Source organism: Pagrus pagrus (genome assembly GCF_965226575.1).
Source record: "Pagrus pagrus genome assembly, chromosome: 24".
NCBI classification, from domain to species: domain Eukaryota; kingdom Metazoa; phylum Chordata; class Actinopteri; order Spariformes; family Sparidae; genus Pagrus; species Pagrus pagrus.
The window spans coordinates 10511158-10537209 of record NC_140206.1 but is presented as its reverse complement, the minus strand read 5'-3'; the positions used below and the strand labels follow the sequence as shown (position 1 = coordinate 10537209).

Below are 26052 nucleotides of genomic sequence, written 5' to 3'. Positions count from 1 at the left end.
AATTTAGCTGCTCTGTTGTTGTTAGTGGTGCTGGGCCAGGCATGTGTGAGCTGACCAATCAGAGGAGACTAGGTATTCCAGATGAGGGTCTTAAAGAGACAGGAGCTAAAAACAGAGCGTTTCAGACAGAGAGGGAGTGTTTTCTTGAGCATTAAAGCGTGTAAACCTGCTCTAGTAGTAACCCAAAATAAAAGTATGAATTTAAAATCAAATGTGTGCTTTAAAGTAAGATTAGATTGTTTTATTCTGTAATCCAGTGGATAACAAAGTAACGGACTACATTCAAACGTAGTGTGATCCAGCCCTGGAGGCTGCAGAGGAGATGCATGATGGCAGCACACGGGCTCCATGAATAGAAACCTTCGGAAAGAAATATTGACCTCGTTTGCGCGTCAATAACACACAAACGTTTGACGGAAGCACGTCAGCGGTGCATTTTCGGCAAACATGAGGCGGAATTTCCATAGATGGAGTTGACTCTATAACAGCGACCCACTCACACTGTTTAACGAGGCCCGAGGTGTGTGTGTGTGTGTTCAGCATGTGTAAGCTAAGTGGGCCGTTATCTTTGTTGTGTGACCGTAAAAGCCTGGTTATTGGTCATAAAAGTGCACGCGTCAGGACACAGCGAGCCCAGGCCTTAACACTCGTGTGTGCAGTATGCGTCGTAAAGCTTAGCCGTATGCACACAACATGCTGTGATATACCGTGTAAGAGCCCAGAAAGGCCATATCATTAAGCTGTTTGTCTGTGTGCGAGTCAGTGTGGACATCCGTGTTTGTGTGTGTGTGTTGCCCTGTGGCCCAGGTAACAGAGGGACACGTACTTTCTGATAGATTAAGCCTTACATAACAACACATTCCACTCAGCAGGTAAACAAGCACCGGGACTAAGGTCAAAACCAGGGAGGCACCGGCTCGACTGCAGCGCCAGACGCCGGAGGCTGAAGCCTGTCCGAGCCTCACTGACCCACAATACATACAAACTCAAGCTGTCATTAAAATCTGAATGGCTTAGAAAGCTCAGTCATCAACAAGGACTGTAAGCACCCATTTGGCCAGTCAGTTAATTGCCAGTGTAGTACAGTAACAGTCTCCAGTGGAGGTTGAGGAATGCTGGAAAAAATGTTGTTGTTGGAGCGAAATATGCTGCGATAGCGCCAAAAAGTCCTGTGATCCGTCACATGAGGAAATATTGGAGCGAGGATGGCTGCACATATAGGAATTTGTTGGGGAAAGAAAGTGTTTTGAATAATGTCTTCACTCTTATGTTCCAAGTCAAGCTGCATGTTAGAGAAAATATATATTCAATCATCGTGTTAGCATCAGCGTTAGCGTTGGCGTTTCTTCTCACCGTACATAAAGTATTCAAGGATTTATTGCATTGTTGGACTGTCTGACTACATGGTGACCCCAGTGCAATGTTTGAGTATTTTCAGTCACAGTATTTTGAATTTTGTGCTACTTAAAGGAACAGTTCACTCAAAAAGGAAAATTCCATCATTAACTTGGCTCCATACGGCTTGTCTGGCGTAATCCAAGTCTCCCAAGATACCAAATTCATTTTGAAAAAACGCTTGTACACCCACTTCAGAGGGGGTGCGTGCTAACACTTTTAGCTTACCAGCTATACGGTGAAGATTTCGGTTTAAAAACGGTGTAAATAACATCTTTTCAAAGATCAGTTTGTGATGGGCTTCCAAAGAGTTTAATTACACCGGAAGAGCTGTATGGAGCCATTTTATGTTTGTTTTTTTACATTTTAAAACAAGTCCCCATCCACTTCAGTTGCTGATGAGAACGCTGTTTTGCTGTGAAGCTCCAGAAAATGTTTTGCGGACTACAAAACTTCACCTCACTTTTCATCGGCATGGGGGTGAGGAATTAATGAGTGAATATTCACGTTTGGATCAATTTACCCTTTAATACTATTCCACTGCATTTGAGAAAGACATATTCAGCATTTATTGTCATCTAGTTATTATTACCTTACAAAACATAAGATCTGCTTGTAAAATTATATGAGGATTAAACAGCCTAATGGTATTATAAAGAATTCATAGTGTTAGCAGTCCCTAAAGGTCTACTGGCATCCTGAAACTGTAGCTAGTAAAAGGTTTAATGCCAGCAGTTCATGTTGGGCTGTAAGTGGATGCATTTTGAAGTTTTCCTCATTTAGCAGTGCAGTGAGTACCTCAGATTTGGAGCAAGGTTGCCTTCATTCATTCATAATCAACACACTCACACTAATGGAAACACAAGATAAGATCAACCTGATTGTACCCTGAGGGGAAACTTGGCTCAGCCCCAGAAACATCAGAACAGACGCAGGTAACATTACAAGACAACAAGCTGATTACATTAATGTTAAATAAATACAGAAGGTCTCCATGCTGACATCCACATGTAGGCATTGCCCAGAGCGTTAAGGCTTTAATGCATTCTGACGCAAAGCAATTTTTGTAGCTGTAGAACAGGCTCTGTGCAGCCATGGCGCTGGTTTCACGGCTCTGCTGCTATACAGGAGCCTCACTAATTCGTTAACAGAGATGAGATTAGAGGAATGTATAGGGGGGGAAACAAGATTTGGACTCAGGCCAAAGCTGGAGGGAATGTATGGCATCCTCAGAGACGCTCAGGCAGATGAAATGTGCTCCTTCATGCTTTTTAAAGTGAATTAAAATACTGTGATGATTAATAAATCATCAGATTATATCGTGATAACGGCATAACTGTTGTCTTTCCCTGGTTGTAAAGGCCGCAGTACGGTAAAGTGATATCCAGGCGGAAAGGCTGCCAAACCAGTGACCGCTGTTCAAGACTGCGTTTCAACATCGCAACACCTGACGTCGCATATTACATATTTTTGCTTCACGTGCAAAATTGACGGCAGAGCCGAAGGAGCAATTTATGTTGTTAGCTTTCTGCCATGTCGAATGAAGACAAGCCTCTCTGTCATCCTTTCCGTTAGCATAACAAAACTATGCTAATATTTCGCTAAATGAATGTTGAAGGCTGCAAAATCTGCAAAAAAAATGATGCTAATACAGCTATTACTTAATATAATAATACAGATGGAAGTAGATTTATGCGTTCTGTTGTAAAATATCATAATGATGCATTAAACAACAACATGTACGTCTGTGTTTGAATGTGTGTTTTGCAGCTTTTAGGTCATCATTGGTATCATCCCAAATCCAGTCAGTCAGATTGGTTGTGTGCTGAGGGCCGCCCTCAATGTTAAACTGCCATGCTCCGCATTATAGGCTTAAGCTAATGCCTCATTAGCATCAGTGTCTCACTGACTCCGCTCTAAAACAGCATCCTCCTCCACTGCAGAGGACCTGTTAGCATCACTGCCAACCACACAGAGCCCGCGGAGGCTGAAGCAAAAAGGCATGTCACGCCACCCGGCTAGTCGGAAACGCAATAGCGTAGTATGTGCACAGTGGAAAAACACAGCTGCATTCAAAATTAATCCTGCAGTGAGGTTTAGAAATGTTGTACCAGGACAGTTAGCAGTTGTAGATCTAAATGCATGCACTGTGTGTGGAGTCAAGCTTCTGCCCAAAAACATCTTGTCAGGTTTTGTCCCTGCATTCTCTAGATTCACGGTGCATCTGAAGGGTGTGTTCACATCAGGCATGTTTGTTGTGGATTCTTGAAATTCCTGAGCACAGGTGGCACCAAATGCCTCACACCTGAACACTTCAGGTGCATTAGCAGTGACAAACCAACTACAGGAAATACCACAAATGCACTTTTACAAGGTCTGACAGCAACACAGAGAACTGTGATCACACATTTTAAGGTGTCTTGTAGTAATAATCTAAAAGAAGCGCTCCTGCAGGATCTCTTTGCAGCTCTGTGTCTTAATTTTTTCTTGCTCTGTGTTACTAAAGGTCAGACCCACACAGATGGAAACACGGATAAGCTGACAGGCTTTATGTGCACGACTGTATGTGTGCATCAAAGTCAATATAACTCCTAATCTAGCCTTGCGTGTTTTGGTTTTTGATTGTGACGGAGAATGGCGTGCTTAAAACTCAGATATCATGCAGATGCTGCAGCTTCCTGACGCGTGTGGATTAAGTGTCAGAGGGCAAACAGCGTGCAATGGATTTTTGCGTTTTAATGCCGCTTTTCCATGAATCTGAAGGGATTTGTATGTATAGTTACAAGTCTGCTTTTCATTTTAAATAATGGATAAAATGATTTAATAGAAACAAATGTGGTCCTTGACCCTTTTAGCCGTGCTAGCATCGTGGCTCTGCAGATGGTGGGCTGACGTTTTTGTAAAGATATTCATAGAAGGATGAATCATGGTGATTTTAATGATTCCCTGACTTCTTCTCCAGGCACACATGGCTGCTAGCATGGCTGGAGACTCTCGTTCGAGTATTTCTCTTCCAGAAGCCTATATCTGCACAACCATCAGGATTCCTATTGAACAACCCGAGGGTGCACACTACATTGGTTGAAACATGTCATCCTTTGTGAAACAAAAGGTCACGCAAACTCTACATGCAAAGCAGCACAAAGGTGACACGTTGACTGTCATGATGTGGATTTGCATGTTAGCTATGTTTACCCTGATGCCTGCAGTGACTCATGTAGTCCGGTGTGAGGTTTTTCTTGACACGAAAACATAAAATAGACTGAGATTCAATGTTTAAAGGGCTGATAGCTCTGTTGGATGCTCCTGAGGAAACTTTAAAACTCAATAAATGTGAAATATATGAATAAGAGCACATGTATAGATATAGATATAGATCTGGCTGTATTTATAGCTTTGTGCTATAACTGAAATATCATACTCATAAAACTGAATGAATCTAGAGCTGGAGGTGATTAGCGTAGCTTAGCATAAAGACTGGAAGCAGAGGAAACGGCAAGTCTGTCTGTCCAAAGTTAAACATTTAAACATTTTACCAACTAACAAAAAAAAAAAAACATATTTGTTTAATTTGTATGAAACAGAAATATGAAAACAACAACTTTCCACCTGCTTCCAGTCTTTATGCTAAGCTATGCTAATAACCCCCGGCTCTGGATTCATATTCAGTGTATGCAGAACAGTGAATTTAATTTCTGAAATTATGGGAGTGTAACCATTTGACTGATCGCTGAATCAAGAAAGTGTGACATTACAAGTTAGCGTGTGTTAGCCTGGCTGACCAAGACTACATCAGTGTAGCCATGCTAGCTTGTAGCTACCTGGACCTAGTTTGTCAATTCTGTTGCTAACCAGCCTCTTACATTTTAGGTTTTTGGTTCTGCCCCCCCGATGATTAATTCAACCAATGAGATTTATTCGTCCTTTAGCCTGAAAAGGTATTAGCATTGTGTTGTGTGTTATGTTGCTATGGACAGATGCTAGTCAGGCCACACAAACAGCGACATGACTCCAAAGTGGAAAACTGACATACAAGGCTGCTTTACACGACTTCCTTTCAGCCCATTAGACATTTTACCAACTCATCAGGGACAAAAATATGAGCTGACGTATGTTTGATGTTGTTCGCAGAGAATCTCCTTTTGCAAAACATGTTTACGAGCTGCGAGAGTGTCGGCTGATAAGACCGCATGTGGACTAACAGGCTGGAAGCTTCCACTCCACTGCCAGCGTGGTAAACAGCAGCGGGAGTGTTTGTGAGCGGTGGGCGGGACCTGGGCTCCACATGCTGTCCAAACACGTGGAGCCTGAATGTTATGGACCAAGAGAGACAGGAGCTGCAGAGACTTGAGCTTTTCCATTGACACACACACTTCAACTCACATGCACATACATGCTCCTTCAAGGACAAAAAGTGCAATGTTTTTCTTCTTCCCTCTTGATTTATCTGCCTCTTGGTTGGAAGCAGCAGGGAAATGAAGTAGTAATAGAGCATCCACATCTGTACCAACTAAAACCACCTTGGCTTGAGTCAAGCTGAGCAGGCACAGGCCCCAAGACAACACCAGCGTTACCACATTTGGTCCGCAAGGCGCTCAAGATGTTTTAAAATAGCGGAAAACTCAACCCAGAGTTGTTCACTGGCATGTCAGCAAGAATGACAGTTCAAAATGAAAAATATCTAGTCCTCAGATACTGTCCCAAGCATCCAGATTTCTGCCTCGAGGCAGCTTTCTGTCCGGCCCAGCATGCAGAAGTGATGGCTGATAAAAAGCCAAAAAAGATTGAGAGAGAATGCATCAGGGCTGATTGACCTGTTGACCTTTATGTAAGTTAGAGTGCTGCCGTTGCTCCGGGACACAGACCTAAAGAGAGTGCAGGCTGTGAGCAAACACTGATAGATGTGAGAGATATCTGACTCTGACCATATGACCTCTCACTTCCCTCAGTTCGCTTCCTTGTTTTTGACGAGTTTGAAACAAACAAATCATGAAAGCAGAAGTGAAAGTCTCAACAAAAGCACATTTCCAACTTAACTACCAGCGACCTGGCTTAAAACAACATTGGCGACCCTTTAAAGGGGCAGTGCGCAGTTCAAGAATACAGATTTTTCCCTGTTACCTTCAGTGTTATTTTTGTTGTTTTGGAGATGTCTGCCTTCGCTCTCTCCAGAAATCATGACCCAGTTCCTCAAGATAATCTACCGGCCCTGTTGTGAGCAGTCTATTAGCCTCCGCTGTACTTTGTGTTTACTGCTAATTGACTAATAAAATGTTACCAGGTTAGCATGCTAACAAGCTAAACTAAGCTGGTCAACATGGTGAACATTTCACCTGCTTTACATTAGCATGTTAGCATTGCCATTGTGAGCACGTTAGCATACAATAATCTTACATATTGCACCTTTTATGTGGAAACATGGTGATCTAGTCACCATCAGATGTGTGAGGAGGGTGTAGCCTGTGTTTTACTATGATTGCTGATCTTGAAGAAGGCCTGAGGGCCGAAACGCCATCTGAATAAAAGATGTGTGACACTTTTTTCATGCTTTCAAATCTTTCATTTTTACGCAACCTTGTTTCATCTTGTTTATCTCGTCCCTGCACTGTTTGACTGGGACTCCTGTCCCTCATTTCCTCCAGATGCTGAGTCTCTAACTCCAGCCTCCTCTGATTGGCCTCCCCAACAACTAATGACTCATTTCCCGCAGTCTCACGTTTACACATGCAAAACTACTATATAGCATACATGAACAAATATTTAATGCGCGCTCAGCTCAGTGGCTTTCCTACAGGGAAAATCCAATAACGTTTACAAACATACAGTAGCTTATAGCATATTTGAAGTTAGGGCAGCATTTTCTCAACCGTGTGATCCTTCGATCGGCTGGATCAGGTTAAGAAGTCCTTATTTCTGCGACAAATGCGATATTTTCTCATTAGTATTTGATCTAGTGTGGTATTTCTAAAATATATGTCAGTATGTTATGTTTCCATGTGGGATCACGAGTGCTGTGCGCCTCTGTCGTCTCTTCAGTGGAGAGCCAGTGCTGGCTACTGTAAGTGGGTCACAGCTCCGCCCTGCTGCTGCACGGCGAAGTTCAATGAGCCCGGCTGAAACCCTCCTTAGGCTGATTCAGGGAGAAATAATGGGGCCAGCGACTCTCAATCCCCTCAAGAGCTCCGGCACAGCACGGCAGCAAGCTGGCAGGGAGGCCCAGTGGAGCGCAGGGTGGACGAGATTGCCAAAGGAGCAGCTATTCGCTCTTTAAGACCCTAATCTACCGCGTATACCACACATGCTGTTCCATTGTGCAGCACATCGGGTGCATTGAGTCCATATACTGTACATAAGAGGACGTTTAAAGTTCGATTTCGTATGATTATTTCCAGTTTGGCCGCTCGCTGCAGATCAAGGCATGAACAAATCACGCCTGGGTCACGGGTTTAATTCCCAGAGGAGCTACTCTCGAGTTTCTGAGTGTAGACGACCTGTTTATTTAATCAATTTTACCGTGAACGGAAGTTGTTATCCTGTTAATATTAAATTGATGCTATCGCAACTCAACTTATGCAGAAAAAAAATGAAATATGTAATAAAATGATGGCTGTCATGTGCAAATGCTTGAAGGGTTCTTGCAGGATATTTTCACGTGCCTGCGTGTAATCAAATTAACAAATCCACTTAAGGCTGCTTATTTAGTTACGGTCTAACATGATCCGCCGGAAAGTAATGTATGGCAGTCGACACCACCAGCGTGCTGGCAGATAAAACATAATAAAGTGTCCTCTTAAGGGGCCCTTCCAGTGGACAGAACGTGATAAAATGCCCTGAAATCATGACTTTCTTGGTGCTGGTGCCCCCCCTGCACACAGCTGGTGCCCGTTTCATTGTTCTGCCCCTGCCCCTCAAACATCCCGGGTCCACCACTGCCAGTCGAGGTCACTCAAAATCGGAAATATCCCAGGAAATGTCAAAAAGCTTGCTGTTAACAACCTCCCAAACTGTAAGATGATGATGCAGATTTCATGGCTCCGCCGTCTCGGCCACGCTGAATTCCTTCCTGCTCGTCTGCGTGTTGTGTACAAGCATGTGATTGTGAATGTGATGCTAAATTTGGGAATAATTGAGGGCATCCAGGAATAAACCAGATAGACACAGACACACAGACAGTGACTTCAAAGGAGCATCCTGTAAACTTGTATTTTTAGGAAACCTCTCGCTGTTGTTGCACAGCTTGAGATATTAACGTCCCTGACACACTTTATTGAGCGAGCCGTCCTTTATGTTGAGGAACAGGAGCAGCAGCAGCAGAGGCATCATGCAATAAAGACTTCTGTTTTCGTGTGCTTCTCCTGCGGTTTGCCTTCAGAGCAGAAATGTGCCCATACAGATTTTCGTTGAAGAAACAGAGAAGAAAAAAACAGTTTTTTTTTTCGCCTCCTCAGACAGACAGAGAGTGCAGAGTGGGGAGAGCGGGGTGAGGAACATTGTGTCCCTCCTGGTGGCTTGGTGGTGGTGGTGGGTTCTTATGTAAGGCTGGTTTCTGCCTGGCAGCAGAGCAGAGCCCCACTGACAGTGTCATACTGCTAATTAATACACACCAGCTAGAGGTGTGCCCTCAGTGGCTGCTTGTGTGTGTGTGTGTGTGTGTGTGTGTGTGTGTTCATTTTGTGTCTGTGCTGGAGAGTAGAAAACTTGGTGAAGTTATGCCCGTATGATGCTGATATTTTTCACAATTACAGGGTTTCGGTGTTTCAAGAGGACCCTGGGCGACTAATTAAATTGTTACATGCAGAATGAGAGTAGTAACAGTCGCCCGGATGCTGCTCACTTTCTGCGTCGTCTGCGAGCAAGACTTTCACAATGTCGGCCAATCCCGGTCTCACTTTTGCCCCCCTGACTTTCCTTTCCTACCTGCACACCTGTTCCCACTTCCCCATCAGCTCAGAAGCATACTTTACATACCAGCCCACTTCCATGCATCCCCCTGACAGATGATCTATTGTAGTCCCTGAGTGGTTTATCCATTTTGTCTTCCTGCCTGTTATAACCTGTCTTGTCCCGTTCACTCCCCTAACCCCTATTTTTTCTAACACTCTTGTCTTGGGGTCGTACTTTTGGGTTAAAAACTGTTTTTACTGAGCCTTTATAAAGACTACGGCCCGATCCCAGTTCCAGTTGTACCCCTGCTGCTTGTTTTCAAGTGAACCCGCTGCCCCTGAGAACAGAGTTACATGTGGTAGTGGTTGAAATCTCCCCCATGAAATAGGATAACGTTTCAAGACCCTCATATGTCATAAGTTGGTGTCAATGGCGTCTACCTAAACAGATGTTTCCAATATCCCATTTGCCAGTTTTCTGATGGAAATAAAAAAACACGGCCACTTGCAATTATTTAACAGCTTAACGCTATCAATTAAGTCACCAAATGAGAACGAGCACCGCTTCATTACCTAGCCACTAGCGGCGCTTTACAGGTTAGCATTAGCATCCTGTGCTAGTCTGCGATGACATTAGAGGAGCAGTATCAAGTGCGACAACTTCGCTTATCCTCGCTTCACTTTAGGAACTTTTCAAACGTTGTGTGCCATCAAAGGCCGGGAATGCCGCATTGAAATATGTCAAAATGCACAAATCGGCAAAAAGGAAGTTAGCCTAGCTTAGCAGTCTTAGCATAGACAGGAAGCAGTTAGCCTAGCTCTGTCCAAAGTTTAAAAAATCTGCCTACCAACGTCTCTAAATCTCACTAAAAGACGCTAAAAGTAGTATAGAGGTAGTGACATACTGTAACTTGAGTTTTTACATCTGTTTGTGCACAGCGAGGTGCTTTCTCCTAGCTCCAGCTAGTCTTAGCTAGGCTATTACCCCTAGTATCAGCTACAGACGTTATCATGGTATCAGTCTTATCTAACTCTCTGCAGGACAGATTCCAAGTGAACATAAACTCTTCCTTTAAATAGCACAAACAAAATTAGATTCAGCATTGACAGCAAAAATCTCAAAACCTTGAAAAATAAAATGATCTGCATGACTTTAATATAAAAAAATTGTTCTAAAAGCCTCCATGTCTTGTTTAAACCAATCAGTGACTTATGATAAGACACAGCCTCGTCAATGGAAAGTATTCCTTCCAGTAAACATGAGTAATAAGATAAGTGCCTGTCAAAGGGACACAACGTTCTTGTAGCACCCCTCCCTGCGGTTTATCTTCATGGCAGTGTGTGGCGGACAGAAACAGGTGAAATGTGTTGTTTACTTCATGCTTTGAACCCGCTGACCTCCCAGCTTTTCACTACTCAGTCTTTTCTGGAGACGCGTGGCTTGGCAGGAAGTCGTTGGCGCAGTATGAGCTTCCTGTGTTGGCCCCCGTCCCAAAATAAAAACACTTATGGAGGGAGAAAGTCTTGGCCCGGAGAGTCCAGCTCCTCACTCTCCACAGGACGGAGGTAGGATATCCTCCTCGGTTGACACACGGTCAGGAAGCTATTAGTCTTTGTGCCAAATGCATGATGCATTGAGGAGGAGAGGGGCAGGATGGGATTTGGAGTCTTGTGAGGTTTATAATCAGTAATTTAAAGAGGATAAACTTATTTATAAATCAGTTTCCCCACACTTCAGGCTTTTAACATCATAGTTAGCTTATATAGCTTATTGTTATTATTATTATATTGAAAAGGTATTAATATTACACAATATTACTTTATATATTTCAGTTTCACATACATTTTATCTACTTTTATTACATAGATTCAACTTAAAGTATATAATTTAATGCAGAGTATTTCTATCATGTTGAGTTGATGTAAATAAAATACATAACTTAGTCTGCTTAAATTAAGCTAATGCAGTTTTTTAAGTATTGTATAAAAAAGTAATGCATTACATATGGATTACTGTGATGTGTACTACTTGAACAATTGCATTAACTTAATTGATTCACGTTTATTCAACATGATAGAAAGACTTTGCATTAAATGATGTACTTTACAGAAGAAATGATTTTTTTGAGTGTATATTAAAGTGAGGCAGCATCAAATATTTCATGTGGAAATAAAAAATGAAGACAAAGTTGTACCTCTTTAAATAAATTCATTTATTTCTGTAGGTTGCTATCCATAATCAATACAGACAAAAGCAATACTCGACTACCAGAATTTATAAATCATTATAATCATCTCTTGTGAGCATCACAATAAACAGTATATTGAACTATGTACAATGGAAGACAACGACACATTCAGACTGAGTCGATCCGAGATCAATCTGTAAAAGAAGAGTCCGTCCATGGACACAGAAATGGGGAAAAGCGCTTTGAGACATGTCAAGAACAAAGTTCCCGCCGACAGAAAACAAAACACTTGGCAGAAAGAGAAATGTACAAGGAGCAAAAACAGCTTCTGCTCGCCACGAAAAGAAAAACAAAAATCATTAATGCAATGTTACATTTGGTTCCACGGTTGTAAACTAGATTGTATTCATGTCACTATTGCATATGCCATTAGGTAAAGTGTGTCAACAAGGCAAAGAGATCTCTATAATAAAATAGACAGATTATTTTTTTTCATATAGTCACAGAGACTGTGAGGGAGAAAAGCATACAATACACTGTACAACCCCAAAGCAAAAACCCCGTCCCCTTTTTAAAAATCGGTAGCCAAAGTCTTTACACAGGAATATCATCGCAACATAGGTAAAATCTAAGTACTCTGTTTTTTCAATAGATTTTCTTAGTTAAACTCTTTCTATGTACACAATATACACATTCAAGACTCTGAAGATAAATAGATACCACCACTCGGCGTGGTACAGCTCCAATATTATCCGACTCTGTCAAAACCATTTCCCACGTTATGTTTCTGTGGTGTCCCCACCAGCTCAGTGATACATTCAGACATGGTTAAAAGTTTTACAATCTACTGTACACTAAAGGGGTTGTGAGCCAGTTGGAGTCGGCACAGTGGATGACACAAAAAACCGCACAGTCAGGATGTCAGATGATGTTAAGGAACCATCTGGCAGCCATTTTGGAGGTTCAAAGCTCTTGGGGGAAGCAGCCGAAGTTCACGTTTGTTGTCGGCTTATGTCTGACTGGAGTACGGATACAGTTTCTTCAGATTAAAACTAAACTACATAACTTTTGAAAGATTAAAAGTTTGACTAGCTCTCAGCTCTGCTACAGCCTTGTTATGACCAGTAGTTTATGGTAGCTAATGTTAGCTAACGTTAAAACTTTAGGTAACTGACATTACTGGGTCAGCTTGCTTATTTTTAAAGTATCTTATACGAGTGTTATACTAGCATGTTAGCATCCTGAAATTGCTATTTTTAGCTAATGTCAGCCAGAAACTGATGGTGGCTAACGTTAGCAAACTTTAGCTAGCTATTGATGTGTAATGATAGATATTGTGATGTAATTTAGGCAACTTACACCGCTAGCATGAAATTGCTTTTTTTTTGCTAATGTGAGCCAAAGTCAGTCAGGAGCTAATGCTAGCTAACGTTAGCAAACTTTAGATAAATATTACTGTGTAACTGACGAAACTGAGTCAGTTTATTTACTTTAAAAAGTTCATACAAGTGTTATGCTAGCATGTTAGCATCCTGAAAATGCTAATTTTGCGAACGTTGGCTAATGTCAGCCAGGAGCTGATGATGGTTAGCAAACATTACATACCACTGCACAATAGACTACTACACTGACTGGTGCTACTATTACACAATGTTTTAGCATTTAGCATTTAGCATTATCCCCTAATTATCACACAGTTGTCTCACAGTAACTTGTTACATTACATAATCCTCTTCAGCCAGGTCAAACTTTTTCATGCCGTCTGCGGTACAGTTATATTTTCCAGACAGCTGGTTCTCCAGTGAACCTCCATGATGGTGCCAGATGTGGCTATTGGCCTTTTTTTCCTGTAATATCTCTCTGTTGTAGAGCCCTCCTCCCCTCTGTGCTTGTCCAGCACAGCTAAAACCAGCGAGCCTTCCCCCCCCCCCAATCACCTCAAGCCCTCGCTCGTCTCGACTGTGCCCAAACCTTGACATATTTCATTGGCTCCACCCCACCATCGTCACCTCAACTAGACAGTTGTACCGTCAAATGATATCACAGCAGGAGCGGCCTTCGTCGAGCTTAACAGCAGGCCGTAGGTTTGAAGGTAGGAGTGTGTGAGGTTTTCAGGCTCAAGTGACTAAGGAACGGTGGGAGGTACAGTGCATTCAGATGCCTGGTGTTGTGGGGTCTGAGCTGAGTTATAAAGACATGCATAACTCTTAAAAACATTTAGAAATATATTTCTTTAAGTCCAGCGCTTTTGATTGGACAAAAAAATAAACTAGGTTAGAATAAATAAGAAATTAGTAATTAAGAAAATACTTTAATATCAATACGATAAATCAGATCTCAAGCAGCCCCACTGTACTGTACATTTCTGAAATAATAGTTTTAATGATAATCTAGGCTTTTTACTTTCCACAACAGAATAACAATATAGAGATGTAGGTCCAAACAGACGTACCGAAATAGAATATTTATCTCTTATTTCATAGAAAACATAAGGACAGTATACACATTAAGGCATTGGGTCGGTCTTATCAGACATTCATCTTTCAAAAATAAATAAAATATCTAATCTAAATATAGTTATATACTCAGTGTACCTTGGTGTCTTTGCTCCCTGGGCCTTTTTTATAGTAGGTTTCATTGTTCACTGACATACCAGTTGGTCGTACTCAGAAACACACACTCACGCACGCACACAGGCAGTCGTAAACTACCCTCAAGTAAATAAATAGTATCTGGGTGCCATTAGAGTGTAGTTATCGTCTGACTATCTTTGCTTCTGTGCTTGCGCCAAAAATTTGGGTCAGAGGAGAAATGGCCTCTGAAAGCGCAGGGAACATGAGGTGCCACATACACAACGCACACATCCGCCCACACACACACACACGCACACACACACACCTGTCCCGCCTTCAGCAAATTCATGACATGCATAGATGGTGACCTGCTTGTTTCCTAAGTGTGTATGCGTTTGTGTGCGAGCGTCGCTGAGGGTCCAGACAGTCTTTTAGGGCCACGGTGCCCAGTGGAAGGGCAAAGTTCTGTTGTTTTTTTGTCGAGCAGCAGGTCGGTGAAGACGCCAAGTCGGAGGATCGAGGAGTCCTTCAGTCTGAAAGAGACGACAGGAGAGAAAAGAGGAAGTTAGTGAAGATATATAACAATTTAAGACTTTATCTAACAAACAATATTCAAACTATAAAAGCTTTTTTGTTGTGAGGCTGCGGGGAATTAAAACAAAAACCCCAGTGTTTCCCACACATACACTTTACTTGGGCGGGCTGCCCAGGTATATAATACAATACATAATCATTACATGAACAAAAACTGTAGCGTAATGTAGAAACAGTTCTTGCATATGAGAAGAAACAGGTGTAAGTAGGGATACGCAAGAGCTCTTTTCATAACAGATGATTAGTTTCATCTGTCGGTGGGTAAACCCCAGTTTGTAGTCTCAGTATTTCCCCACAAACAACAGTGGTGCCAACAATTCAGACCTTTCAGACGGCAGACAGGAGAGCCCTTATGCTGTGTGCGGTGTGAACTCATTTACAGACTCAGATTAGGGTTGTGCTTTTGTGCCACAATAACAAGGAGACACTGTGAAAAACAGCTTGAATAACAAGAACAGTGAGTTCTGGACAGGCACGTTAAATAGGGGGGATTTGGGATGTGTGAACTTGATTGTTTTACGTGTGTTATTTGTGTTGAATGGCGATTATTTGCATGGATTTTGGTTCATTTTTTGCACAAAGAGGGTTTATAAATGTGCACGACATCCAGCCGCAGGAGCTCGCTTTGCTCCACCTGGACCCGAACCCCGTCCTGATTCTATCACGTCGTTGTCGGATGGTGTGTGTCATTTCTTAACACACCAGCTGTTTTGCCCGGGGAGCGCTTGAAGGACGGAGGGGGTAGGCTGGGAGTGGGAGGCTGGTCGGCAGCGGTCGTAATTACATAATCTGGGATGTAGAGTGATGGGGGGTGGGGGTCTCCTGTCGCGCTGCCGTGTTGCTATGGACACACTGAGCAGGGGAGGACCAGTTAGTGGTACAGTAGCTGATGCATCCACAGAGAGATGTGGTTGCATGTATATTGCAACAGATATTGTATAATTTTGAGGTGTTTTTAAAGCCAGTGCGTGTGTGCAGGAGGGGCTGCGAGTGATAAGAGGGAAGGATTTACTTGAAGTAAGCGTGGTGGTCAGGAGGAGGGAGGGACACTGGGTCAACTGGAAGCTTCCAGGAGGAGCAGGGGTGAAGGCTTTACGGCTGAGCAGAGACCTGCACGGCTAAATGTGTGCAGGAAAGGGGGAGCAGGGACGCTATAGGACGATATCCTCGCTGCGGTCATGTGTCATGAAACCACGCTAGGATTACATGGCTGTGTTTCGGGCTGAGGGACTTGTATCAGTGTAGAGTTGATGAAACTCTTGAAAAAGACGCCGGATTACCTCAAAAATGCACGTCGGTCAGGCTGGTTTTTCTAAGTTCCTGCAAAGTTGCCAGTTTTGGAGCGGTCACCCAAAGCAAAAGCCTTGAGAAAACACTGTGTTAACTCTATTTTAGCACGACAAATATAAAAAGAGGAGGATGAAGGGTAGGTGAGAACACTCAAGGGATATAAAGTGACTGAATCCTAAAATAACTCCACGCATCTTATATAATGTACTATCAAAACGTCAACGCTAAACTCAAATTTGCCCACACCTTGCATTACGTATTCCCCCAGCTGCTGCTCGTGGAGTAGCCACTGGCTCTCGCTCATCTACCCCTGGCCGTCTAATCTCGCCTGCAGAGGCTGTAATCTCATCTGGAGCCGTGGCTGGCTAAATGTGGGGAACGCTGGCCACGCAGTTATCTAGCAGCTAGCGCTTCTGTCTGGAACATCCCGGCCTACTTTAGCCCCCCTCCTCCCCGTGCCATGACACACACACACATAGACACACACATACACAGCCTGGAAACTCTGACACAAGAGCCTGCGGTGTTACGTGTGCATGTTTGTTCTCTATATATCAAGTAACACGGCAATTCTGGATTTCCTGTCGCGCCTATTTGCGCCGCTTTGTTGTGTTTGCAAGATCTTGGCTTCGATGCAGGTCTGATGCGGATGTAAATAAACAATTTAACAGCTATGTGTGTGTGTGTGTGTGTGTGTGTGTGTGTGCGTTTGAGCCGCAGCAGCAATGGATTGGACAATCAGGCTGATGGGTAAAACCAGGTGTCACCTTTACGAGTAATTCCACAAATGCCGGCGCAAAATGGGGCGAGCAGGAAATCACAATAGAGCCACATGGGCGCCACAGAGCGACGATGTTGGCCAAAATTCCAGTAGTGGAAAAAATGGTGTCAATGCAGCCTTTATGCAAATGTCTCAGCGAGTTAGAGCAGCAGAGAGCCAACAGAAAAAAGATATAATCCATTAATCTACCGATTTGGACCATAAAATGTCAGAAAATGTTAAAAAATGCTTGTTTCCTGTATCCAGGAAATTTCCTTTATCCGAGACATTCAGTTAACTATTACATAAAACAGTGTTTACTAAACTTTTAGCACTGTTAGCTTAAAATAAGGCAGAAGTCTAAGTAATATTGCCTTATTTTAACACATTTTTGATGCCAAAACGTCACTTTTTTTGAATTTGCATGACAGAAAATTGTGTTTTTCTTCTTAAACTATCCCACGATGCATTTATGAACTCTGTTCATTCATCCTGCGACCCATATCAGGCTTAGGAATCACTCACATAAGAGAAAAACAAGCTGGAACAAGAGAATATTTGACAGGAATGGTTTACTGATTATCAGAATAGCTGTATTAAAAATGACTAAAAGCCTTTGAATGGTTTCGGATGTGAAAACAAACTCCCTTTTCTCTCTGTGTGCCAACGTACACCTTGTTATGACATCCGAACTGACTGAGCATGCTTGGAGCGAGTTAGGGATGCATGGCTGTGCAACAAGACCTCTTTCGCTCGCTGCACTAACATCGCAACAGCACACATCACGGGAAAAGTAGATATACGCAACATCTACCCAATACATCCGCCCTGCGATGACATCATCCACAGTACTAGTGACTGAATGACGTTAAGCGGAAACGGGATTTAAGTAGATGGACACGAACGCTTCTAATCTGGCCGATGAATTACACACACACACACAGACACACACAGACACACACACACACACACACACGATGCTGATGGTCATACTCTGCAGCCCGTGGGTGCGGCAGATGGTGGGCTGTCATTAGCGGAGGGATAGTGAGTAGGTAATGACTTGAGAGAGAGAGAGATATAGTGGTATGGTATATGTTTACATTCTAAGGGAAATGGGTGTAATAATGTGTTTGCATGTGTGTGTGAAGATGAGTCAGAGTGGCAGGTGTTTAACCCCCCATGCCACCCCCTTTCCACACACGCACACACTCTCACACATTTTCCCTCCAGAGAGCGGCCATCTGCCACTAGCACTCAGGAGGGACTCGGGGTGTCACAGCAGGGCTCCTCTTGTCTTTGAGGCCCCTCATGATTTTTTTAACCCTCCTTCTATCCTTCATCGTCCACCGAATACGATAAGAAAAGAAAATAATAAATAAGCTGTAGTGTAGTAAGAATCACCTCACAGTGCCACGAGGGAGCAGGAGTTGGTTGTCGCGGTCAGGTGAAGGTATTAGTCAGACGAGGAGGTGGAAACAGAGACGGCTGACTTGGCTAATCTGGGTCTGGTACAGAACATCCACCTGGCTGAGCCTCGGCTAGCCAGGGGCCGCGAGATGAGGCGGGCAGCTCAGGTTAGGGCAGAGGTAAACACCACCTCCGAGTCACATGGGCTGGCTCGCTGACAGAACAAGATGTAAACAAACACCTGACCCTTATTGCCAGGCGACTCTAAAAAAGCAGCGGATCCAGCTGTCAAAAGCTTATGACTTCAGGGTTTTGTTGACTTGAAGCGGTGCAGTCACGTTTCTCAACAAGGGGGCCGTCACATGGGCCCGGGGGGCAAACGCTAAATTCCAAGGGTGAGTTGGGACTGATTAGTTTTAGCCTGAGAGCCCGCAGGTCGTCGTTCCAGCCAGACTGCATTTCACTGAGAGGGTAAACTAATCAAGGCGTTTGTCTGGAATGAAAACCTGCAGACTTTTGGGTCAGGGTGGCACATGGTCCGAGGGCCCAGCGTGACGTGCTGATAAAAATCAAAGCTCTCCGCTAGTGGGGCCCGGCGCCAAAACCCCCCCGTAGCGCACTCTGACCTCCTTCACCCTGCTTTGGACTGAGTGTTCAGTAAACAAGCCATCGGGTCTGCCATCCTGGGTCCCGCGCTCCCAGAATGCACCTTCGCTGAAGAGCGGGGGCCTCACCAATGAGTTTGTTTGTTGCTTTAAAAAACTCAAGCCCCTCCCCTCCTCTTTCGACTGAGCATACAAGGCTGTGCTCCATCTCCCCCTCTCTGCTTGTCTTACTTCTGCTAAGTGAACAGCCTAATGAGGCAGAAGGGCAGTGGAGTGCACGTGCCATCCTGCCCCATTATGCACGCATTCATTCGCTCTCCCACAAACAGGCAGGCAGCGCTGGAAAAACAAAACAGGCCACTCTCTCTCTGCACATCTCCGCCTGCCAAGTGTTCACGGATGCAGGCTACGCCACTGGAAAAAAAAAAAAAAAGCAGAAAAAAGGAAAAAAACATCCCTGAGAGAGAAAAAACACCCCCGACTGTTCTGCATGCGTACGTGCTAGAGTCCACATGTATGTGCTTGAGTCTTTTTTCCTTCCCTCTCCCCCAAGTCAGTTACATTCAACTGGCTTTATTAGCACCATAAAAAATATTTGTACATGAGTGGAGGACACGTGCGAACCAGCGCACCTCGGATAAAAACAAACGAACATGCGGGCACACGTTGCGAGGAGTCATTTAGCTGCAAATCAGGACGCAGCAGAGCATCATTTACTCAGTTTGGCTGAAGAACTAAGTCACACAGTCGCATAAATTAAAGGCTTCTAGGAAAATAATTGATTTTCAATACACGCCGTCGGTACACTCCTGTTTATTTACCAGAACGTCACTGCCTCTGCAAAGAAGTTTTGTGGCATTTCTCAGTCCTGTGCGTTAAAAATGAAACATGATACAACCTCGCTCAACACAGGGGCCTTGTGGTGAAATAAAAGCCACTTCTATTCAAACGGCCCCGAGCCGGGGACAAAAACAGGCCCCCTCTCACAGCAACTTTTCAAACCGGCTCAGCCAGGAATGCGGACCGTGACATCCAGTTACCTGATGGCCGCATAGCAACTCGCCCACTTTGTTGTTTTCCCCCTCGCTGCTGCCTGCAAGGACACAAACACATATCCACTTGTGCCGGGGCCTCACATGTCAAGCGCGCAACCCCTCCTCCCAACCTCCACCTCCTCCCACCCATCTATGTGCATGTGAGTGTGTCCAATAAAGGGCGCGGGGACAGAAAGTCAAACTTGGCTTTAATGTCAACAATCTGCTGCCCCCCGTGCGCTTTGTTTACACCGTCTGCTGTCCCACGCCGCGGCTTTATTTTGCACATTGGGATATTCTGGGACACGGTATTGATCACGGGATGGTGGGAAGAAGGGGTCTATAGAGGTCACATTGATGTGCAACACATCCTAAAGCCTACCCAACTGAAAAACAACAACAGCCGGAAGTGCCCGCGGCTCAGTGTGACATTACAGCTGACAGGAAGCCTTACCTATCAGCTTTGGAGCATTCCTTTGGCATTGCAAGCCATACATTTTATAGCCTCGACAAGAAGAAAGTATTTAATACATCCAACCTCATATTTGCTGTATACACGTGTCTGATGTTTCATAATAAAGCTCTAGCCTCGCATTTCTCTTTTCTGTACAAAACAACTTCCATTCATAATAAGCGTTGGTGGAATCCCGATATTCTACTCGTGTATTTTTAGTATCTGCAGCCCACAACAGTAGCAGCGAGGCAGCGTCCTGCTCAGTCATGGTGCTTGTTTACTTCAGAGCTCGCAGCCTGGTCACGTTTCATAGCAGCCTCGCGCTGCGTTCACGTGTTGTGGGAAATGTTGTGATCACAAATTCGAAAACAGCAAAAGCAGGAGTGACTGAGGCTGAAATTGGAAGCCACTAATTTTGACACTCGAGTGCAAAAACGGCACTCTTGCTTATTTGCACGAGTTGCCACAAATATGGTACTCATGTTACAGGATGTGTGAGTGCTGAGAAGAATGAGCTCAAAAGGAGCACATGAAGGCCACATCAGCACCACCTACTTTGAATTTGAATTTAGAGGAAATGCAACTTTAAAATTTGCTCATCTGTTTTTTCTCACAGTTTGAACAGTGAAACCAAACTACTTTGGTATTTTATTTTGAAAGCGCTACCTTTCAACTTCCATAAACACTTAATTCTCTCAATAAAAACAAAAACACCTGAAGGGCTGAAAGTTTACATACATTACTGAGCAGTAACACATCTGACATTAACCTCGCTCACCTTTGGCAGTGGTTGCAGCCTCCTTGAATCCCAAACAGACATATGGTGAGCTGTGTAATCCATTGATACCCCCCTTGCAGCTGCTGGTGGGTTTGAAGCCAGCCAGGTCCTCGCATTTCTCCACGTCCCTGCTGTCCAGCAGGTTCAAGGCAATGTAGTTCAGTCCGTTGGGGTAGCCGGCCGAGCTCTGCCGGTTCACAGGGCTGCCGTATTCCTCGTCAGAGCCCTCGCTGCTCCGGGACGAGATGTTTTCTACCGAGCTGTGCCTCTTCACCGTGTCCCCACGGGCGAAGGAAGGGAACACCGGCGTCACCGTTGCAGTAGAGGAGAAAGTTTCGGAGCTGTGGCGCCGACGTCCTTGTGGGTTGGCGCGAATCACCTTGGCGGAGCAGTCAGGGTCCACTGTGGAGGAGGAGGTCGCCCCGAGAAGGAACACCCCGATTGCTTCTGGGACTCCCTGATCCTCCAGAGAGAGCCGCCTCTCCCTGCTGATCTGGCTGCTAGAGAGCAATATTCAAAACATGAGAGGTTTAGTCATTATTCTCACACTGATATGCTACTAATAAAGGTTTAAAATCCAATGTAATGACTAAAATATTGCAGATATTTATGCAATGTTGAGTCATTGACACTTGAAAAATTCATCTTGTTTAAGGAAATCAACCAAGGATAGAGACTCACATCTGGATTACAGTACATGGTTTTTTTTTTCATTGAGTAAACATGCTTCTCCTGGGGATCAATCATACATCCAGACTTGTGAAATAAATTAAAATACATGATAAAAGTGACTCCCTTTATACACAGATACACATACCTTGCTGTGTTGTGTGGAACAAGCTGTGGAGGCGAGCTTGTCATCCCAAACGTCATCTCCGTGTAGTCATTTTTCACCTCATCACAGAGGCCCTTAGACCTCTTCTCACTCTCCAAATGGTACACTCCATTCTCCTCTGAGCAGGGGCACATTGACAACTCTGGCAGTGTGTCCAAGCGCTCAGCGGGAGTGTTAGCCTCCTTGGGTGAGTGTGAGCCCAGCTCCAGGTTGATGTAGTCTGTCAGGGAAGACCTCCCCGGGCCCCCGCCGCTGGAGCCCAGTGATGAGGACTGGCTCTCTGTGGATACAGTGGAGGGCGGAGAGAATCTGGTGCTGCTAAAGTCAATGTTAATGTACTCCCCAGGGCTGCGGGGTTCTCCAGGAAGGGGGTGCTCGTTCATGCTGGGCAGGGTCCTCAGGGTGTCTAGGGATAGCCTGTTAGGCCTGCCCAGCCTCCCTCTGTAGGGCAGGGTCTCCGCCCGGCTGTGTCTGACTGGGGAGGGTACAGAAGGGCTCAGGGGTGAGGTCTGAGCAGCACTGGGCTGCATCACTGAGTAATAGTCTGACTCCCCCGACCTCTGTCTCAAACTCTGAGGACTCATCAACACATACTGGTTGCTCTCCTCATTCTTGGAGGCTTGAAGTTTAGCAGGGAGCGTGAGGGAGCCTGTGTGGTAAGATGGTCTCACTGATGCCGGTTCAGCAGCCAGCATGCCCAAGTAGTAATCAGGGGGGGTCTGGAGTGGAGGTGGGTTTCCAGGTGACATGTTCATGTATTCACCGTGCCTGTCAGGGCTCTCAATGGATGATTTAGAGCCACACCACATCCTCATGTAGCCATTGTCCTCTAGAGAGCTGCTGCAGGGGGAGTTGGTCTTGTAGCCGCCGTTTGCAGTCGCCTGAGGATGCACCCTAGGGTTTACAATCTGTTTCGGCGCTGAGACACACATGGGGCTCATGGGGACATAGTTGTCTACCTTGCCAGACTGGGAGGCTACACCTGGCGTCATTGGCATGTAGCCATCATCTGCAAGGTTACTACTGGAGCTCCTGGATGACCCGATTTCGATGTCTCCGTAATCCTCAGGGTAGGACACTTTGGGCGAGGCGGAGTGAGAGTTCTGCCCGTGCGCCATCCTCATGAGCGTGTACTCGTCCAGGGAGGCCGAAGACAGCGGCGCCACCACCCTCTGTTGACGTGGCGTCGTGAGGGAGTGCGTCCGCTTCCTGTACGCCTTGTCAAGCGAAAGTGCATCCCCACAAGCGCCAGATCTGCTGCTCTCCATTATCATGTAGCCACAAGGGTCGCCACTGTCACGGGATGGAGGCGTGCTGGACAGAGAGTCCGGGGTATCGCTGCGGGTCAGGGGGAGGAATTTGGGGTCACCTGGGCTGCAGCTGTAATCGTCACACAGCATGAAGCCGGTGTCACTGAGAGAGCCAGAGATGGAGGCGCTGCAGCTGAAAGGCCGCCTGGCTTTGTCAGGAGTGAAGGTACTCGCCCCCCCTCTGGGAGACATGCTGATGGGGCTGGAGGCAGCAGGAGGGGAGTTGGACACTGGCATGGACCTACTGTGATGCAGGTTGGAGGAGGACTCGAGCATTTTACAGGTGCGCCCACTGCTGCTGAGGGTGTGGGACCTGCCGAAGTGATTCCCAGAGTTTGGACTGGTGGGACTCCCGTTCACAGATATGGACATGGACACAGGCCGGGTCACGCTTCCATCTCCCTCACTGGCCGTTCTTATCCGACAGGACGTGAACTTTCTCCCCGGGGACGTGGCTGCCATGCTATCTGTTCTGGATCTCCTCACCAGGCCCGTCTGACTTGGGGGGAGGTTGTTGAGGTTGCGTCGTGTGGGCACAGAGATGGGGTTTGTGCTGGCAGACTGGCTTTTGCTCCTCGGCCTGAACTCTGACAGCTCCTTCATGGCCTTCATGGCCTCCAGGATGGTCTCGTGGATGTTCTGCGCCACCACAGAGTCCTCCGCCTGCATCCAGAACTCACCAGGTCCAGTCACCGCTGACCGGCCCACCTCGATGAAGAAGAAGCTGTCTGAGTGGCCACATCTCCGGATGTTCATGAGCTGTAAACTGACAGCAGCTGTTTCTGAGTTCAGTTTGACAAAGCTGATGGTTCGGCTGGACAAACACAGCCTGTACACTCCAGTGAGGTTCTTGATCTGACCCAAGCCTTTGGATTTCAAGTTGACCTGCCATACCTCCTTATAGACAGCTGTGGCAGGAGTAATGAGTCCGTAGCTGGCCTCCTCAAAGCCCACTAAAGAGGAGGTGGAAGCAGGGCTGTCGTACACTTTCCCCTCGGCTATGAGATCAGTCAACACCGTGTACCAGCTCTCCTGCTCCTGCTCGTTGTCCGCAGCCACAGCGAAGTACTCGTCCTTGGTGTAGAGGGCGATGAGGTGCTTGTGTTTGGCGTCGGCGCGTTTGTTTACGCACAGACAGGAGTCCAAAGTTATGACCCGTTTCGCCGCGGACTTGTTCCTCCATTTCTTCTCGCTCTCGTAATACTCCAGCCGCGCAGGGCAGCGCTCGGTCGGCTCTCGGAGCACGAAAAAGCGCCTGTGTCCGTGTTTCTGCTTCCTCAGGTACCCGCTCTTCTTCACACCGCTCGTCCCATTAGATAACAGGTGTCCTCCCGTCGCCGGAGGACTTGCCATTTCTCTTCTCTTTCAAATCCAAATATAAGGAATCTCCTTTTTTTTTTTTTTTTTAAATCCAAGAGAGAAAAACAAACTCGCAGCAAAAACAAACTTTTTTTTAAAAAAAATACCCGTTTTTTCCCCCCCGATCTAGTCCATAGCAGACACCGATGGTTGTGTCCGCGGCGGTAGGAGCAACAGTGCAGCGGGAGCAGACCGGGGACTCACTGATCTGATCCTGGAGAAAAACAACATGTGACGCTGCTGCTCTAAAAACAGAATAAAACACAGAGTCATAGGGGGGCGGGCCGTGCTGCAGGGGCCGTGCCTGTCCATCACACGGCTCCGACGCTGCCTATTGGCTCGTTAAATAATTCAAGGCAGGCACGCCCCGCCCCCCACTTTGCTTTCCAAACAGCTCTCTCATGTAGAAACAGAAATTATTCTTCAGTTGTGTAAAGTGAAAGTATCACATCAAAACACAGCCATCACTCTTTTTACATACCTGTTTACTTACAGGTGATTTCAGATATATTCAATCTTTTCAATGTCTTTATTGACAGTGTGATTGACAGGCCTGTAGAGCCTGTTTTGGATTAATTAGGATTTGAATTGTGCAACACAATGCTGGATTGTAACCATTCATTTCTCAGGCAGGCACACTGTAAACAGCCCTGATGTCCCACTTCTTATATAAGGACTGTTGTGGCCTATTTTTAAACCTGTGGGTATTCCTCTCAAACTGGAACCTTGCGTTTCCTATTTCAGCCCTTCACCGGTTTTGAATCTCCCATTCAGCACTCCAGCAGCATGTGTCCACATTTGGTCATAATTGTGCCCATTATGTGTTGGAGACTTAGCTGTGACTGACTTTGTGATCTTGTGTTTTTGATCTTGTTTTGTTTTGTGTGTTGAGCCTCCTTGATGCTCCTTCGTGCTGCACTTTGCTGCGTGTTTTTTTACATTTATTTTCTATTTGACAAAATGTTCTTTTTGAATGAAAAACAGCCATCTCACACAGGGGGGATGACTAAAGCAAATGCGTCAGAGAGGCTTCTGTGCAACAACAAGCTGCAGAAATGCTGCCATCATCTGGCTGTAGGGTTCACTCTGCACGTCAGAGACAAACAGAGGTACTTTTACTCAATTACTGTACATAAGTACCACTTTGAGGTATTAGTATTTCAATTTTCTGCTACATACTTCCACTCCACAACACTTTGGAAACAAATATTGTACTTTGCAGACTCCGTGTGGCATCAGAGCTGAAACAGCACATTTTTAAATTAAAGGAGCACTATGTAGTTTTGTAGAACAAATTCAAACTCAGTATTTTAATACTACAATATCAATGAGGTAATAATACAAACTAATTTTTCCCATAACTGAGTAAACAAGCTGTTCTCAGAGGAAAATAAGGTCCCCAGAACACCGTTTGAAGGTGGAAAGGTGGCAGGGTCCGCCACATATAAAGAAAGTGAAAGAGTATGAAATTGTGTTGTCATTAAAGGTTAGTTTGTTTATTCAGTCATGAAAATGAAACTAAAACTACAGAGCGCTCCTTTAATTTCTATTCCTATGGGTGACTTTCACTTTTACCAAAGCAATAT

At 45.1% G+C, this 26052-nt stretch overlaps 1 protein-coding gene across 2 annotated transcripts; it reads right to left on the bottom strand.

Annotated features, from left to right (window-relative positions):
* Nucleotides 1-11539: 11539 nt before the first annotated feature.
* LOC311253352 (insulin receptor substrate 2-like) lies at nt 11540-24693 on the bottom strand. 2 transcript variants are annotated; one of them, XM_084347261.1, is made up of 3 exons: nt 21780-24693; nt 20963-21462; nt 11540-14573 (listed from the first exon to the last, which is right to left on the bottom strand). In XM_084347261.1, exons 1-3 carry the CDS (start codon nt 24458-24460, stop codon nt 14569-14571), a joined length of 3186 nt encoding a protein of 1061 aa, XP_084203387.1. In that variant the 5' UTR covers nt 24461-24693; the 3' UTR covers nt 11540-14568. The 2 variants fall into 2 exon arrangements, with proteins under 2 accessions (XP_084203387.1, XP_084203388.1); XM_084347262.1 differs by having other exon boundaries at nt 20963-21459.
* Between the last annotated feature and the right edge of the window lie 1359 nt (nt 24694-26052).